General features: G+C 57.3%; 1 protein-coding gene across 1 annotated transcript in view; it reads right to left on the bottom strand.

The window, feature by feature from the left end:
- Nucleotides 1-17,181, bottom strand: part of ACOT7 (acyl-CoA thioesterase 7) — a 98,430-nt gene that overhangs the window by 27,975 nt on the left and 53,274 nt on the right. Inside the window, exon 7 of the mRNA XM_024125766.2 lies at nt 6,111-6,227. Coding sequence (XP_023981534.1) covers nt 6,111-6,227 — 117 coding nt within the window. The remainder of the gene's footprint in view (nt 1-6,110; nt 6,228-17,181) is intronic.

The raw sequence follows: 17,181 nt of genomic DNA, 5'->3' as shown, positions 1-17,181 counted from the left end.
ACTTGGGTGGCTATTTCCTTTCCCATGTTAGGGAAGTTTTCGACTATAATCTCTTCAAATATTTTCTCTGGTCCTTTCTCTCTCTCTTCTCCTTCTGGGACCCCTATAATGCGAATGTTGTTGCGTTTAATGTTGTCCCAGAGGTCTCTTAGGCTGTCTTCTTTTCTTTTCATTCTTTTTTCTTTAGTTTGTTCCGCAGCAGCGAATTCCACAATCCTGTCTTCCAGGTCACGTAACCGTTCTTCTGCCTCAGTTATTCTGCTATTGATTCCTTCTAGTGTAGTTTTCATTTCAGTTATTGTATTGTTCATCTCTGTTTGTTTGTTCTTTAATTCTTCTAGGTCTTTGTTAAACATTTCTTGCATCTTCTCGATCTTTGCCTCCATTCTTTTTCTGAGGTCCTGGATCATCTTCACTATCATTATTCTGAATTCTTTTTCTGGAAGGTTGCCTATCTCCACTTCATTTAGGTGTTTTTCTGGGGTTTTATCTTGCTCCTTCATCTGGTATATAGCCCTCTGCCTTTTCATCTTGTCTATCTTTCTGCTAGTGTCGGAGGGTCTCCTGCAGAGGCCGGGGGTGGCTGTGGCTCACCGTGGGGACCTAACTTCAGTATTTCTGACATGACGCACCCAAAGCATCTTCTAGAGACTCCTCCCTTCCCACCCTGATAGTCTGGGGAGATTAGTTCTCCACAAGAGGACTAGGTCAGCTTTAGGTTTTCCTACCCAAGGCCTCCAAAACCACTATATCAAAGGCAACTATTTTCCCCTCTTAACTTTTCTTAGCATTTTAGCATCTCAGTTAAAAAACAGTTCAGAAATGGAGCAAGTGGAAGTTGGTTCAGGTCTTTGGGCTTCATCAGCTTGCCCTGAGTGATGCTGGCAGCCCCGTTATAAGGCGGGCACCCGGGGCCCCCCTTCCCCCCCCCACCCCCCCCCCCCCGCCAGCACAGGGTGCTCAGAACACTGCTGGCCGTGGACCAGTGAGGCAGGCGGCCTCACGCCGTTACCCATCTTCTGATGGGTCACAGGGCCTGTGATGCTGGATCCCACACAATCCTGGCTCGTGGACAAAGCGCTCCTCCTTCACCTCAACTGCCCGGCTTGAGTTTGATTCTGTGCACTACTGCCGAGGTCCCCGAACCTGCTGGCCCCTGGTGGGAAGGGGGGGGCGAGTCCTGGCGGACTTCCAGTGCCGGCGGAGGGGCTGGGCTCAACCTGGTGTGTCACGGGCAGCCATCGAGGCCGTGATCAGAAGGACAGGTCGCCAGCGTTAAAGACCGTGGATGTGGGCTGGTCTGGGGGCGGGGGGCCTGCCGTGGTCCAGGCCGGCAGTGACGGCGTCCTAGAGGAATCTGATTGGTAATAGCAAACCTGCCACCCTGTGAGAGCGCACAGTCCCCGCCCCTGCGGGCTGCCCCCACTGTGGCGTAAGTGCGGGTGCGGTAGGCCCCCCTTCTCAGCGCACACCCTTCGTGGCTGAAATTCAAAGTCATCTTCCGACCTTCTGGGGCTATGTTTTCAGGCTGCTAAGCTGCAGGCATGGCTTCCTGACAGACACCCCACCCGAGTGACAGGTGAGGCCACAGCCAGGCTGGCGTTTGGCCGAAAGCATACAAAGGACTGTCCTCCTGAGTGAGAAGTCTCACCAGAGGCAGAACGGAGATACAGCAAAGCATTTCCTGCCTTAGACATGAAGAAGCTGGTCAACCCAAGGGCCTGGCTTCCTCTCCATTCCAGCTGTTTTTCTAATGAAATATGCTGAAATGGGTAAGTCATAAAGTCATATCCCATCTGCTAAGACACCACTGATGGTCATCAGAATAATGGCCCCCAAACAGGCCCATGCCCTAACCCAGGGGACCTGTGAATACCTTACTTCACATGGCAAAAGGGACTTTGCAGATGGGATTAAGTTAAGGACCTGGAGATGGGGAGAGGATCCCGGATTATCCGGGCAGGCCCCCTGTCACCTCAAGCGTCCTTATAAGAAGGAGGCAGGAGGTCAGAGCAAGGGGAAGGAGATGGGGTGACGGAAGGGGACCCAAGTCAACGAACGCAGGTGCTGCTAGAAGCTGGAAAAGCAAGGAAACAGACCCTCCCCTAGAGCCTCCAGAAGGATCACAGCCTGTGGACCTCTTTGAGACACCTGACCTTGGGAGCCATAAAAGAATGCTTTTTGTTTTTTAACTCACTGGTGTGTGGAAATTCAAACAACAGCGATGATGGGAAACTCATACGGACGCGGCATGTGCGGCTGGCAACGCATAGTAACTTCTGGGCTTTCCCCCACTGTGTCACAGCAGCCTTAGGGGGTGGGGGGCACCCCTCCCAGGAGGACCCGGAGGAGGCTGCTCACGAGTGGTGGGGTGGGGGAAAGGAGGGGATCCCCGGGTGTGTGTCTGAGAGGTGGGATGTGACCAGGGTGACACTCAAGGATTTCCCCAACAGGACGGGTGGGCACTGCCCGATGAGGCCGGGCGCTGGCATGGACAGCTGCTGTACGATGGCCACATCCCAGGGTGCCCACCTGCTCAGTCACCTGCGTGTGCCCAGGACCACCTGCTGGCACCTTTTCCATGAAAATAACATGACTTAAAAAATAGTCCTCGTGCTAAGTTTTACCCTCGCCCTAGGGACAAGTTACTCCGACGCCCCCAGAAGAAGTGTGACCCCTTTTGGTCCACGCCACTGCGCCTTCCTGTCATCACTGAACATCTGCTTCTCGGCTCCTTCTTCTGCCGTCTGGAGGAAAGCCACTGGCCCCCTTCAGCGTCCCCATGCCGGGAGCACACGGCCTCTCGATTTTGCCCTAGGGGGGGCCGTTCTCTGGAGTCAGGTCCCAGGGCTGCTCCCCGTCCAGCTGTGCAACTGCCTGTCTCAGGACTGGGGCACCTCCCTCTGCACCCCTCAGAGCTGCTCCTCCTCTGGGCTGGCGCTGACCTGACCGCTGGCTCTCACCAGCGCAGGACCCACATCCATGTAGGCAACGGGACGGGGAAAGGGCGGTTTGGGGCACAGAAGAGACTTTACCCACCTACAGTTTTGCAGAAGAGAAAGTGAGCTTGTGTCTACAAGAAGTAAACTGTAAGAAAAGAAAGCATCTGTAGCAAGTTGACGGTGGCCCCCCCAAAAGATCAGTCCATTCAGCGCCCGAGAATGTGACCTTACTCGGAATAAGCGTCTCTGCAGGTGTCATTAAGGACCTGACACGAGAGCCTCCTGGATCACCCAGGTGGGCCCTAGATCCTCTGTATGCATCCTCGTAAGTCACAGAGGAAGAGAAGAGAGGCAGGATGCGGCCCCGGGAGGGAGACGGAGGAAGGGCCACAGCCCAGGGATGCAGGAGGCATCCTCCCTGGAGCCTCTGGAGGGCGCGGACGCCTGGCCTCCAGAACCGGGAGGGAACACACCGCTGTGCTCTGAGCCCCCAGGTGGTGGTCGCGGCTGTGCCGCCCGGGGACACCCCCACACACCCTCACTGCCCTGCATCCTCACCAGCAGGACTGGGCGCAGCCAGGCGGCCTCACCTCTCAGCCCCTTCACGCTGGAACAGGACCACGAGGCCAGAGGCCAGCCCAGCTCGCAGGCTGCGCCCCCGGAGAGCCCCGCGGGCTCACAGCCGTCTCAGCAGATTGGCGTCAGAAACTCAAGGCAGAGCCGCCGGGAATGTCAACCCCACCCCTTCACCAGGTGTCAGACACGCTTCCAATGCCCAGTGCCAAGAACCCAGAGCCCACGGGGTCACCCCAGGCGCAGCCGGCCTCGCCCCGCGCTTCCCCAGAAAGGAGAGGACAGCGTGGGGGGAACGGGGGCCTCTGCCCCTCGGCATCGAACACGGCACGTGACATGGTGTGTGAGGCGGCCAGAACAGAGACCTCAGCCTGGCAGTGCCCGGCCGGGCTCCTCGCTGGAGCCACAGCGCGGGGCGGGCGGAGAGCGGAGGAGCGGGGACACTCCCTGGAAAACAACAAATAAGGTGTGACACTGTCCACCGGCCCCAGGGGACTCCACAACTGTTATTTCAGTTTGGCCCAAATTCCTCTATACACAAAACAAGATGTGACCTGAGAAAGCAGAAGCAATCTCTCTGCTCCCTGCGGGGCTCCCCAGGCCAGGAGGCCCAGCTCTGGGGCCCCGGGCCGCACAGGCCCAGGGCCAAGGCTGTGACGGCACGAGGCGCGTGGGGGGCCTGCAGAGGGCTCAGCGCCACAGGCGGTAGCCGGTGAGCCCACAGCCCGCCCCGCACTCTCACTCCATCCACGGTGGAATGTTCCGCCAGAAAGTACGGTTGGTGAAAATGGAGGTCCCTTTCTGTGCTTTGGAATACGAGTAACATTTTAGAAACAAAGTCCTCTCTGCACCCACGTAGCCCTGACGTCCCCCTGGCCCCTCAACGTACCCCTAGAAAAAGCGCTCTCCTCCAGCCGGGGTTCACTGTCTCCGCTCCAAACGAACCAACGCGGCCCCTCCTTGACCTCTTTGAAAGGTAACTGTGGTCACACGAGGGACTGAGGGTGAAGTGCCGGGGGTGGGGGCTCTTTCATCGGCTCCTGTTTTCGAAGGAAGGAAGGTCGACTTTCGCTCTTTGGGAGCTTCCCTCAACTGCAAAGCACCTTCGCCAACGGGGCTGACCTTGAGGAGTCCGGCGGGCCCTCGAGGAAGGCCCACTTTGTTTCTCAGCTGCCGGTGCTCAAAGGGCCCCCGGGAGACACTGAACGAGCGAGCTCTGTGGAGCGCAAGCGCGTTTTGCACGGTGGGTTTTGAGGTCATGTTTAACAGTGGAGCTGTGATCACAGTAGTTTAGCCAGGGAGCAGTTCCAGAAAAGGAGAGGCCAGGAATCGTGGCACGACAGGAGTCTTCCTTTCCCAAACGTCCACACCACCACCGCCACACACAGCACCAAGGCCCGGGGAGGACCAGCCAAGACAGACGAGATCCACTTGTTCTGGGCAAATCCTAAAATGACACTGTGCTCTGTGTCTGAGGCGATCGCCTACTAGCTGGGAAGGGATTCTGCAAAGCAGAGGAAAGCGGAGCTGCCGGGCCCCCTTCCCCTAAAAGCACCCCAAGTCCAGTGTGGGTCAGACTGACGTGCTCGCAGTTAGGCCAGGAAGGGGAGGCACCCCTTCACCCTTCCGGTCTCAGGACGCTCTGTCCCAGCACTCAGGCGTTCAACTGACAGGCGTGTCTGCAGGAGAGAGCGCACAGCCGGGCTGGGACCAGGCCGGGGCCTCGGAGCCGGGATGGGGCCTCTGTGGCTCTGGACCCAGCACTGCTCCGCTCAGCGGCGCCCCTCGAGGCCGGTGGCTAGGAGTCAGCCTCCCTTCCTTCTCCTCTGTCCCCGCCACGGCCTGGGGACGGGTCTGACTCAGCTTTTCCAACGGCTGCCTTCCTGGTGAGGCTCCTTCAGAACCAGTCAGGCTCTCGCAGCCCGGACACCCCCGACCCCACGGTGAAGGGCTGCTTTCCGGCGGCGCACGGCCTCATCTCAGAAGACACGACAGACAGAAATCACCAGTGCCAGGAGGGGACAGTCCCTGTACCTCTTCAGATGAGCAGTAATGTGAAACAAGCACGGGAACCGTCTTGTTTCCGGGCGGGGCTGGGACTGGACCTCGGTGTCGGGAAAACCACCAACACCAGCGCTGCCCTGGATGGTGCAGGCAGGCTGGCCGAGGAGAGGGCCGGAGGCTTCTCTGCTCTGCCCCCGCCACTGCGTACGGCACGGGTGACCTGCGCCCCCTCCAGAGAGATTACGTGCCGCCACGGGATCTGGTGGCGGTGGTCGCAGCAACTGTGCGCGTAGGGTCTTCGCAGGGCTCCGTGCCTGGGGCAGTTTAAGAGGACGAGTTTACGCGGCCCTTCAGCAGGATAAAGGCCCCAATCACATCCGAGTTACAGAATTTACCAGACTGAAAAGTCAACCCGGCAAACCGTAACTTCACAGAGGCAGCACCCAAGGCAGACTCGAGGCTCTGGCTCCTGTGTCCTGGCAGATGGGCAGAAGCCAGGCCCCGGGACAGGCAAGGTGAACCGAAAGCCAACTGTACACGGGACCCAAGCAGCCACGGCAGCGCCCCTCTTTGTGGGCGGAGTTCTCTTACCTTTTCGGATCTTGTCGTAAAAGTTAATGGCGTCCACGGAAGCCGTGACTATGTTGGTCTTGCAGTGACGCGCGGCCACAATCCCGGCAACCTCGTCCATAAGCTTCATGGTGACCCCTGCCGAGAAGCACAGGCGGCAGGTTAGACGTGGGGAAGGGGCGCCTACTGCCCGTCCTGGAAACAAGTTACGGGAAACAACGCGCCCGTTCCCACCCGCAGGGCCGCAAACCTGGCTTCCTTGAGAGCTTTGGAAGATGGCTGTGGCTGAGGTTCTAGGCCACTGACAAAGTGACGACCACTCTCCTAACCTCTACAGGCATCCTATCCTGCCAGGAAAGCTCTGTCACACTCTCCACCAGGATGGCCGCAGCAGAAAGCCAGATGCCAAGCGCCGGTGAGAATGTGGAGAAATCGGAACCCTCTACACGGCTGCTGGGGATGGAAACGGTGCAGCCGCTTTGGAAACAGTTGGGAGGGTCTCGAAGGGCTAAACACAGAGCTGCTGCGTGACCCAGCAATTCCACTCCTAGGTGTGCACCGGAGAGAAATAAAAACACGCGTTCACGCAAAGACTTGTACATGAGTTTTTGATCCCACGAGAGCCTTACTCATAATAGCCCCAGAATGGAAGCAACCCAGATGTGCACCAACCAATAAATGCACAAGGAAAATGTGGCATAGCCATACAATGGAATATCATTTATCAGTAAAAAGAAACAAAGTACGGACACAGGCTACAACATGGATGAACCTTAACAACGATACGCTGAGTAAAAGAAGCCAGACACAAAAGACCACATATTGGAGGATTCCACTTATATGAAATACCCAGAAGAGGCAAATCCACTGATACAGAAAGTAGATTAATGGTTGCCTAGGGATAGGGGATTCGGGAGAAGTGGGGAACGGCTGCTAATGCGGTTATGAGGCTTCTCTTTGGGGTGATGAAAATGTTCTAAAATTGATTGTGGTGACGGTTGTGTAACTCTGAATACACTAAAAATCAATGACTTGTAATGGGTGAGCTGTATGGCATGTGAATTACATCTCAATAAAGCTGTTATATAAGAAAACAAACAAAACCAGACAAGTGGGCCGACGCGCCGTCGGCCAAGGTGTCTAAAACCTCAGGCCGCAGACGTTTTCTTCCGCTCGCGCCCCCTGAATTGGCGGGATCAGGACGGCGTAGCTGCTGCTATAACCCCCCACCCCCCGTTCCTGCCCCACCAAGGGCAACGCGATATTCTTCTTCTCTCATGTTTAAAACCTTAAACCATATCTTTTATTAGGTCAAACTACATGAAGTGGCCAACATTCAACCGTTTTGACCTATAAGAGCAGCAAAATGATATCGATCTACCTGATAACTATCAGAAATCTTAAAAGTTATGGAGACTTCCCTGGTGGCACAGTGGTTAAGAATCCGCCTGCCAATGCAGGGGACACGGGTTCGAGTCCCGGTCCGGGAAGATCCCACGTGCCGCGGAGCAGCTAAGCCCACGCGCCGCAACTACTGAGCCTGCGCTCTAGAGCCCGTGAGCCACGACCACGGAAGCCCGCGCGCCTAGAGCCCGTGCTCCGCAACAAGAAAAGCCACCGCGATGAGAAGCCCGCGCACCGCGACGAAGAGTAGCCCCCCCCGCCGCCACAACTAGAGAGAGCCCGCGCGCAGCAACGAAGACCCAACACAGCCAAAAAAAAAAAAGTTATGTACATTCACCCAAGGATACAGAATACAGATTTCTAAAAATGCAGAGAGAGGCAGGCTCATAAAACCCTGGCTCCCAGGGAGTCATGTTTCAGGTGGGGCTCGTGGACTTCAGTGCCTGCAGGGCCAGGCAGGTGACGCCGGACAGCTGACGGCGAGGAGAGCTGGCGGGGCCCCTTCTGTAGGACAGCTGCCGCTCGGCCCCTCCTGCCGTCCCTCACCCCCAGGAACAAGGGCCCAGCACGACCAGACTAACGCTATTTCAAGAGGAGCCTGGAACCTACGAGTTTATGAGGAATCTACCAATTTTTAAACATTGGTGATTAATTAAAACTCTCTTTACTGTGAAGGGGAAACAAAATACAATAAACTAAAAACAGGACAGAAGCCCCTTCTGTAATGGACCAGAGGCCTCGTACAGATACTACCTCAGAAGACACCACTTAAAAGGAACGTGGGAGACAGGGAGGGGCCCTCTGTCTGGAAGAGGCATACCTGGGGGGTTGGTATACTCTTCTCTCTACTTTTGTGTATATTTGAGCATGTCCATAATAAAAAAGTTTAAAAAAAAAAATTCGGGTTGTTGATTTTAAAATTATGCTTCTATTACCATGACCTTTCTCATGCGAGATCCTGACGATGACGATAAAGCATGGAGACAATGGGGCAGAGTCAGCTGGCACCTGCCACTCTCAAAGCGTTTTCAAAGATACCGCGTCATTCGGAGGCTCAAAGTCACACAAGGTCCAATTCTAAAGAGAGTGCAAATGAGAGGCTGGGGAAAGGCCCTTCGGCAGAAAACAGAACCACCACCGGTGCCAGGCGTTAACCCTGGGCGGCTGGCAGGGCAGGGAGGCTCCGGGCTTCAAGCAGCTTGGCGCTCAAGGTCTGAGACAAAGGGTAACACCTGGCTTTGCGAGGAGCCTCCGGTGGGTTATTTTAAGTCATATTGGAAATGGACCCGGGAAGCCATGCCTAAGCCCAGCACGAGTCCCTTCCGGGCCTTTCTACCCACAGTGAGGGAGGGGCCTTGATGAAGGCGGGGCAAGTGCTGGCTTAGCAGCCAAGTCCCTCACCGACCTGGGGCTCCAAAGAGGTGAAAACACAGGCCAGCATACAGGTCACCTGGCGGGGGAGGGCACCGTCCCTCCCACACGGCGGTTCAGAGCTGGGACGGCCTGGGCCTGCGTGCCCCCTGCCCCCGCCTGGCTGGGGACCCCGAGCCGGCAGACCATCCTCCGAGCTTTGGGTTCTGCATCTGCAAATTAGAAGAGGTGGCAGCAGGGCCACGCAGGTGACCCAGGAGCGAACAGGAGGAGCTGAGCGGCCACAGCTCAGACTCAGGGGCTGGTGAGCGTCGCTGAACTCCACCCTGATTTAACTCGGGGCTTTGGGCAGAGAGCTGCGGTCTAGAGGATAAAAGTCAACAGAAAAAGAAAGACGAGGGAAGTGTCTCGGAACACCAGGAAACACGCTGGGCAAGGGCGACACACACCACCTGCGGGTGAGGCCGTGGGTCAGTGTGCGTGTCTGCGCCTGCGTGTGTGTGCACACGTGCGTGTGTGTTTGTTTTCTAGGGGAAGTGAGAGAGCCCAGACTGAGTGCTCCTAGGCTGACCTGCCTCATAAAGTTCACGTCGTTAGAGCAGCTGGACGAGCGGTCCTACTCCCGAAAGGACTCGGTGTGAGCTGGAGGCTTGAATTCAGAAGGTGTTTCCCGTAGACTTACTCCAAGTGCGATGAGTGACCAACAAAGCTCATTAGGTGTCTGGGGTCGGCTGCATTTGCCATGAAACACAGCTGCAAACGCGATAATGTATTCCATTAAGAAAAGGCCGATCCAGAGTCTTGAAACAGTTGAATGCAAGAAGGATGAAGAGACAGAGGAGATTCTGGTAGAAACCGTGTGCGTGTGTCGCGGGGGAGGGGGGTTTGCGGGCATTTTAACCGGAGGATGTTAGAAGTTTGTGGCGGAGCGTGTATTGCGTGCGGGGGGTTTGCGTCCTGCTTTTCGACGGAGACAACAGCGAACTCAGCCACATCAGGGTCCTTCTGGGGACAGAGGAGACAGAGACAGCCAGAGAATTTTTTCGAGAGAAAAACAAAGAAAGGCGACACTGGAGTCTGGTGCAGGATGGTGGTGGGAGCAGAGAACTAGACGAAAAACAGCGGGCGTTTACGGAGGTCCAGGCGCAGGCAACGCTCCAGCGCGTGGCTCAGAGCCCCTCGGGCTGGAAGGACACTGTGCTTGTTCACTGATGCCCCCCGGGGCCGGCCCCATGGTAGGCTCTTAACACATACTGAGTGTAAGAACAAATGAATGAAGGAACGAATGAATGAGTGCTGGCCCTCCCTGGACAGCAGCCTCGGAGCGGGAGGGGCCCTTATTGTCTCCGTTTTACAAAGCAGGAAGCAGAGGCTCAGGGAGGCACGTGCCGTGCCCGTGGCTCACGCCCTCGGGCAGAGGCGGGGACCAGCCCCTGACCACAGGCCACCAGAGGCCACGCCGCCTCTCGACCCAGATCCCCCGGTGCTGAGACTAAGACAGGACTGTGGAGAAGAGAGCTCAAGTTCCTGCAGCGACATCCGCGTGTGCAGGGTGGGGGTCCCAGACCCAGAGCTCCCAAGTCACCGGGCGGTGTCATCGGAGAGGGGTGGCTTGGAGGTTGGAAAGAAAGAATTCATATTGGGATTAATGTTTAGAACACAGAAAGTACCTACAATTCATCCCTTATTTGTAGGTCCTGAAAACCAGAAGCTAAGAATGGAAGACTAAATGGAACAAGTAATAATCAGCTCCTCCAACCAGCGTTTTGCCCCATTTATCCAAAATGCAGGGACTTCCCTGGTGGCACAGCGGTTAAGAATCCACCTGGCAATGCGGAGGACCCGGGTTCGATCGCCGGTCCGGGAAGATCCCACGTGCCGGCGGAGCAACTAAGCCCGTGAGCTGCAACTACTGAGCCCGCGCGCCTGGAGCCCGTGCTCCGCAACAAGAGAAGCCACCGACCGAGACGAAAAGCCCGCGCACCGCAGTCAAGACCCAATGCAGCCAAAAACAAAAAATAAAAAAAAATTTAAAAATGCAGGTAGAGGTTCCACGAGGGACTTCACTGTTACTAAATATACCGCAAGATCCAAAGCGCGTGCTGGCCAGGATGGGCTCTGAGCCCAGGGCACACGGGGTGGGGTGGGGGAACGTGAACAGCTGGCTGAGCTCCTGCTGCCTGATGCCCCATCAGCCCGGCGTGGCACCCCCAGACCATCACATCACGTGACACGGAAGCTGGCACAGGGTGGGGACACGCCTTATTGTCCCCGCGTCCTGACCAATTCAGCACGTGACACACAGCGTCCAGAAAGGGCTGCAAGTGAGTAAGTGAATCAGGGACCAAAGGAACGCTGGATCGACCCCAGGAAGCAGCTCCAATAGCGAGTCACAGGGCCCAAACTCGGGTAACAATCACAGGTAGTCCAGGTGAGGCCAGGAAAAGCCAGGTGAGCTGCTAGGGCACGTGTCTGATGACAAAATCACTGTTCATCTCACGCTTGAAGAGACAGCCCCCTGCCGACCCCAAGAGCCAGCACACAGAGCCGAGCTGGCAGACCGGGGAGAGAACTGCGATTGGCTGAGACCCATAGGAAACAAGCGGTTACGGTGACGGCTCCTGGACTGGGGCCCTGGCCTGCCAGCGCCCGGGTCAGGGGGCAGACATGACCCCACCACACGAGTCTACTATCAGATGATACCCCAAATCGGGGTTGGTCCCGGACACTGGGACAGTGATATACGGGCAGCTGGTGACAAGGCTGAGGGGGAATCCCAGCACTGAGGGACAGGAGGTCTGCTCCACAAGGAGAGGAGCCCCAGACGGGTCTCACCCGGACCATCTCCGCCCACCTCCGTTATCTCCACCTCCCGGGGACCACGGTGGGGTCAGTGGGAAGTGACAGCAAGGTAGATTTTAGGGCTCACTACACGGAAGAACTTTCTGGGGGAAAAACTTAGACTTGTGCAGAACTCGAGTGTTTGGCCTTCTACAGGCGGGGCTCCCGGCCCTCCGCTTTGCGCGTGGGTAGCACAGGGTCAGCGCTGGAAGCAGAAACCTTTGCCCGCGGCTCCCGGTGGCCCCGAGTCTGTTCTCACAAACGCGACGCAGAAGCGTGAAGCATAACCGGGCCCTCTGGGGTCCTGTGTGCAAAGTGGACTCTGGCGGCTGCTTGGAGGGAAGGGAACTGATCTCGTAAAACCGAGATTACAGGCACCTCGGAGACATTGCGAGCTCGGTTCCAGACCCCTGCGATACGGGGAATTTAGAAATAGAGTCGGTCAAACAAATATTTTGGTTTCCCAGTGCATATAAAAGTTATGTTTACACTACACTGTAGTCTATTAAGTGTGCAATAGCGTTATGTCTAAAAAAGCAAAGTACGTACCTTAAATAAAAAAGAAATTATTCCTAAAAAATGCTAACCATCACCTGGGCTTTCAGTGAGTTGTAATCTTTTTGCAACAGCAACTGTTGCCACCAAAGTCACTCATCACGGATCACCATAACAAATAGCAGAATAATGAAAAAATTTGCAACAGTCCAAGAATTACCAAAATGGGACACGGAGACAGGAAGGGAGCAAATGCTGTTGGAAAACGGGTGCTGGACAGCGTTGCTCAATGCAGAGCTGCCACAAGCCTTCAATCTGTTAAAAAATCAATCAATCATCAATCAATCTGTGAAGCTCAATAAAACAAGGTCTGCCTGTATAATAAAATGTTGATTACGGGCCCCTCTTTCCTCTTCCCTGTGAGGAACAACCCTGGACCCATCGCGGCATGGGTCTGGGCTGAGACACCCTTGTTCTCTGTTGCTAAGAGAAGACGGCCCTTGCAGAAAACAGACGATAAAATCCACATAATCTCATCCCGCTATGACATTTGTAAAGAAAGACTGTTATCACGAAATACCCTTACCTAGGACTGTAGACACAAGACATTACAATCAAGGTGTCCACGGAGAAAAGTAAATTTTGTTTAAAAACAAGAACAACCAGAAACCCAGCTGCCTGGTTTGTAACTGCCCTTCCTCCTACTTTGCCCAGCCGGGCCCTCCGTCCTGCCAGAGGGAGCCACCAGCCCGCTTTGACGCTGGAAGTCACCTTCTCCCCTTCACTTTTTTACGCTTTAATTTAAAATATCAAGTATCCGAGTTTTCTCAAAGATGCCTCTTTCCACGTTCCCACTGAAGAAACCTCATCAATTCCTTCCCATTTAGATATGAGAGGTGCCGCCGACGATGGGCAAAGTACTTTGGCAAATGAGTCTGTCGTGAGCTGCTCTTACTACCCGAGAGTCGCCATTTAAAAGATGACAACAAAACTGTAGGAGCTGCTGCCCTCGGATACTGCGTTCATTTCAGGAATTATGGGAAGGAAAAAAGTAAGACTTGCTTGGCCACTAACATACAGATAAACATCGGGTACCAGAGACATTTTGGAATCTAACACTTAACTGCTTACAGGTTTGCTTTTGTTTTTGTTTTTAAAGTACTGACAACATGTCGACCGGCTTAAAAACAGAGGCTGAATTTTCTCTTCCCGGGCCTGCCTGGCTGACTGGGTGAGGCCTGCTGCAGACCCAAAGCAGCCGTTCGCAGCCCAGAGCCCGGCGCCACCGACTGCGCTGCGGGGGGGCCAGTCGTGATGCTCCCATTTCTATATTTAATCCCAGCTGAAGGAGTGTGGGTGCCGGCCTCCTATATTAAGAAAACGATAGTAAGTTCATCTTATTCTAACTAGCCCACCGTTTGGAAATTACAGGGGGAGTTATTCTAAGAGCCGGTCGAGCGACAGCCTCCCGAGACTGTCTGGCTTCTCCCCCTTCAGGTTCCAAATGTACTTGCAGGTCTCTGGGAAGCAGGACCAAGGGCAGAGGAATATTAATTAAGGTAGCTAATAAAGGTTGTTTTTGGAAATTAAGGCACAGTGAGTGAAGGCGATCGGTTTCTAACGACAAATGTCAAAGGTGGGATCTGGCAGAGGCCTCAGGCACAGCTGGATGCGGCTCCCCGCCCCCCCACCCCCCTGCCCCCTGCCCCGGGGCAGCGCAGGCCCAGGGAGCCGGGGGAAGGGCTGCCTGGCCACGAGGCCACGTCTTACTTCTGTATCAGGGAACTGGAGAAGGTCACAATTAACGTTTGCTTACTGCTGTTTGAGAATCAATGCCTTCCCTGTTTTGAACAGGCCACAGGGGAAGTAGGGCACACGTGTTCCCGCCCCAAATGCCATGGAGAGCAGGGAAAGGTGGCAGGGGTTACGCACGAGCCCCTCCCAGTGGGACGTGGTGGCCTCGCCGGAGTCCACACGAGGCAAGGTCACGCCTTTGACGGCCCACAACCACTCTGGAGGGTGTCGGTTTCCTCCCAGGAGTCCAGGCTGCAGGCAGGGGTGGAGGCTAACACGGAAGAATTCACGCTCCCGACGCTGAACAGGAAAGACACCGTTAGGGGACATCTGCCGTGCGTGCCCCTAACGATCGCAACCAAAGGGGAAGCAGAAGCTGATAAACGGGGCACCAAAACCTCAAGCACCGGTCCGTTCGTAGGGAAGGATGTGCGCAGGCTGTAGAGCTGACTGGGTTTCTCAAGCGAGATGCTTTGCAGTTCAGGAAGAAGAGGCACCGGCAGCCACACATGTCCCCGGCTGCTCAGGGGACCAGTGCGGGCACGAGGAAACCAGTTCCGGGATGGGTGTCAGCAGGTCCTCCGAGCGGGGAGGCAGGAAGCTCACGGGCACAGCTCACAGCGCCTGGGGTTTCAGGGCTGTAACCAGACCCCAGCTCCCGCCCTTCCATCCAGATGGACAGGAAGCTGCTCTCTGGAGCCTTAGCGGCAGGGAATGGTATTTTCAGAAACAAGGATTCTTGGAAAGTGAGACCTGGAAGGAACGGGGGCCATCGCCTAACACAACTCAGCCTCACGATGAAGAAACGGGGGTCCACACCGGCCTTCACGCCCTCACCTCTTGACCCCAGGAGACCAGAAGCTCCTCAAAAGGAGGAAACAGGCCTTCCTGGCCTCCTTGCTTCCTCCCCGGCCACAGGGTGGACACCCACTGCAGCACGCAGCAGGGGCTCCAACGAAACGAGGGCAGAGAGCTGGAGAGGAGCATCTGTGCCTCCTTCTGCGTTCTTCCGTGAAATCGGATCCTCTTCCAGGTGTAGAGGACCGCTTTTTCATAACGGCCTCACGAAACCCGAGCAGACACGAGCGTCTGTGCAGGGGTCGCACGCCTCGCCTCGCCTCGCCTCCCAGACCTCCTCCGCTTGGCAGGGGCTCCTGTCGGCCCGCGTGCCCCCTGCCACCCCCGGGCTGCCGTTTCTGCCTCCCCCTCTTCCTTCAGGTCCCGCGAGGTCCCCCGGCCTCGGGATCCTGGGGCAGCCGTGTGTGTCCCCTTGGCGGCTGGGCGCTCGTGTGCAGGACGTGTTGCGGGAGCAGTTCTGCCTCTGGGCGTCTCGGGCGGGGCAGTGCCTGCGTCCCCGGGGCCCCACGCGGGGCTGGCACACGGGAGGGGCTGCCAGATGTTCACCCGGTCAGGGGCCGTCATCACGCGTCCTCTGGGGGGCTGGGGGGGGGGGCTGACCTGCCGCTGCCCCCGTCAGTTCTGGGGCCCCTCTGCCCACTCAGGGACCGTCTTCTCTCTCTCATCTTCTCTCTCTCTGGTCCCTTCACTCAGCACGTGGCCCGTCTACACCGCAGGGGAGGGATCCGTCCAGGCCCGGGGAGCGAGCAGGCCGGGGTGGGGCCCGTTTTTGCCCCCGTCAGTTCTGGGGCCCCTCTGCCCACTCAGGGACCGTCTTCTCTCTCTCATCTTCTCTCTCTCTGGTCCCTTCACTCAGCACGTGGCCCGTCTACACCGCAGGGGAGGGATCCGTCCAGGCCCGGGGAGCGAGCAGGCCGGGGTGGGGCCCGTTTTACATGGGGTGGTCAGGAAAGCCCTCTCCTTTTCTCCAGAGACCTGAAGACAGAGAGAGGTATCTGCGCAGCTGTTTGGGGGCCACCGCCCAGGCAGAGGGACGAGCAGGCGCAAAGCCCGCGGGTGGAGGTGCCCCCCCCCCCACCGCCGCCTGTCCCGGGAACCCGAGGGGCGGGGCCCGCGAGCTGACACGGTGGGGCGGGAGGCGTGTGGGGAGACACGTCCTGGAGGCCTTGCGAGCGGAGAGGCGGCACAGACGGAAGGCCGGGCTTCTACCTGGACCCAGACGGGAGCCACTGAGGGGGCCGAGCAGGCCCGCCTGACCTGCCTTTGGCTCTGAGTGGACCAGGGCACGGAACTCGGACCAGGTGTGAGGCCATCTCCACGGTAACGCGCATGTCCCGGAGGTGATGGCGGAGGTGGCGAGAACTCAGGTTCTGATGTTTTGAACGTAGAGTCCGAAGGACTGGCTGACAGATGAGACAGAGAGCCTTGAAGAGAGACCGAGCCCCGGAGGGCCGCAGGGGTTCTGGCTCGACAACAGGAGGGTGGCCTGGCCGCCACCACAGGGGTAGCAGGGGAGCTCCGTGCCCGACGTCACGTCGGAGAGGCCCGTCCCGAAGAAGCAGCTAGAGTCCGGGGCCGCTGGCCTAGGCTGGCGTGGGACAGAGGAGTCCCGGGGGGCGGGGGGTGGGGGGGTAGGCGCGAGGATGAGGCCCCGGGACCCGATGCCGGGCAGGACAGGAGGGAAGGCGGAACGGCACAGGGACTGAAGGGGTGGCAGCGGGCGGAGGAAAGCAGGGAAGGGCGATCCTGGGCCTTGGGAAGGAGGTGGCAGGGCGGAGGGGAGCTGGGAGAACTGTGAGGGCCAGACCGGCCCGCCGGCTTTGGCAACGGCAGGCCAGAAATGACCTTGACAGGGGGCACGGGCTGGAGCAGGCTCCAGGGAGGACCACGAGAGGGACTGGACCCGGGGGACGGGAGGCACGGGGCGCAGACACCCCAGGGCGCCGAGCAGAAAGCGCCGGTGCTGGGCGTGGGGCGGGGGCTCAGGCAGACAGACAGGCGTCCCTGCAGGAGCGTGGGCACCCAGGGCACCGTGAAGCACGGGCAGAGCGTGTCCTCAGTCTGAGGACATGGGAGCCACGTGCCCAGTTGGATTTACGGCCCGCGATTCTAACAGAGAAAAGCTGCCAATGGCTCAGGACACGGCCACCGGGCAGCGTCAACTCAAACCGTCTTTCCAAAAGATTTCTTTCGTTCGCTCCGTGGCCGTTCTCCAAGCTCCTTCTCTGCAGAGCACCACGGGAGACAGGCAAGGGAGACGGGGACCTCCAGGAGACGAGCGCCTGAGAAAACCACAACCAGCACGGGGGGCGGGGGGGGGGGGCAGGAC

The sequence above is a fragment of the Physeter macrocephalus genome, chromosome 3, assembly GCF_002837175.3.
Source record: "Physeter macrocephalus isolate SW-GA chromosome 3, ASM283717v5, whole genome shotgun sequence".
Lineage (NCBI taxonomy): Eukaryota > Metazoa > Chordata > Mammalia > Artiodactyla > Physeteridae > Physeter > Physeter macrocephalus.
The sequence above is the reverse complement of the archived record's forward strand: the minus strand, read 5'-3'. Positions and strand labels throughout refer to the sequence as shown.